The following is a 1,038-nucleotide window of genomic DNA, read 5'->3' on the forward strand; positions in this document are numbered from 1 at the left end:
TCACAGATTCAAATCATGAAGAGATCATTCAATTCAATGGATTCTTATCTCTATTGGCTGGAATGAACTCAACCAACAATTGCTTCGTTTATCCTAATAATATTGATGGTCCTGGTGATGCTATTAATTGGGACATATCTGGAGCTGGCATTTGGAGTCAACCTATATCATTCATATTTAATTTCTCTGGTTCTTCTATTCCACTCATCAATTCTTATCGATTCTACTATTGGGATGCTACATTATCTCCTTCTTCATTCTCTATTGAAGGATCTGTATCAACTGATGACTCTTGGAACATGATTCTCTCTCCATTCAATGTTGCTTACACAGGAGATGGATGGAAACAGTTTGATCTTGTTTCTCTTCCTCACAGATATCCTCTTCTTCGATTCACTGCTCATTCATCTTATAGTGGTTATGTTCTCTTATCAGAACTTCAGTTCCTTGTTTGTAATCGTCCTGTGAGTAGTATTGAGTATCCTGAAACAGAATACTCATTCTACAAGGGTTATCATACCTCTGTTAGTCCGATTCAATATGGATACAGTGATTGTTCGATTCAGCCTTCACTTCCTGATGGAATGAGTATTGATCCCACCACTTGTATCATCTCTGGTGTATACTGTCACATCAACAATGGTCACTCCTCCTATTCAATCTATTCTCAATCTCACATTCATTCAATGTTCTGGAACTGTCTATAGGATTGATCAGATTATTCGTTATGAATATGATCAAATCACTATTCGTGATTCATCCAATGAGAGTATCCTCTATCAGATTCAAGCTGACCATTCTCAGGGATCAAATGGATTTGAGAGTCATTATCTCTGTATCACTGTCGATCGATTTGATGTCACATTCTCATCTTATTCTTACTCTAGCTCTTATTATCGAATGCATTCTTTGTTGCCTGATGGTGAAGAGGAGATGGTTGTGAAAGGACGATATGATGCTGATCAGAATAATGTTCATCATCATTATGTTCGTCGTCCTTCTATCAATCATTCAGAACAATGGTATTATAAGATGGGT

The 1,038-nt window shown here is 36.9% G+C and overlaps 1 protein-coding gene across 1 annotated transcript; it reads left to right on the forward strand.

Annotated features, from left to right (window-relative positions):
- Window positions 1-62: 62 nt before the first annotated feature.
- Window positions 63-707, forward strand: JH06_5828 (hypothetical protein; the record flags this gene model as incomplete). The annotated part of the gene is made up of 1 exon (XM_014669176.1): window positions 63-707. One exon carries the CDS (start codon window positions 63-65, stop codon window positions 705-707), a length of 645 nt encoding a protein of 214 aa, XP_014524662.1.
- Window positions 708-1,038: the final 331 nt, after the last annotated feature.

Source organism: Blastocystis sp. subtype 4 (genome assembly GCF_000743755.1).
Source record: "Blastocystis sp. subtype 4 strain WR1 chromosome Unknown seqid_0977, whole genome shotgun sequence".
Classification (NCBI taxonomy): Eukaryota; class Bigyra; order Opalinata; family Blastocystidae; genus Blastocystis; species Blastocystis sp. subtype 4.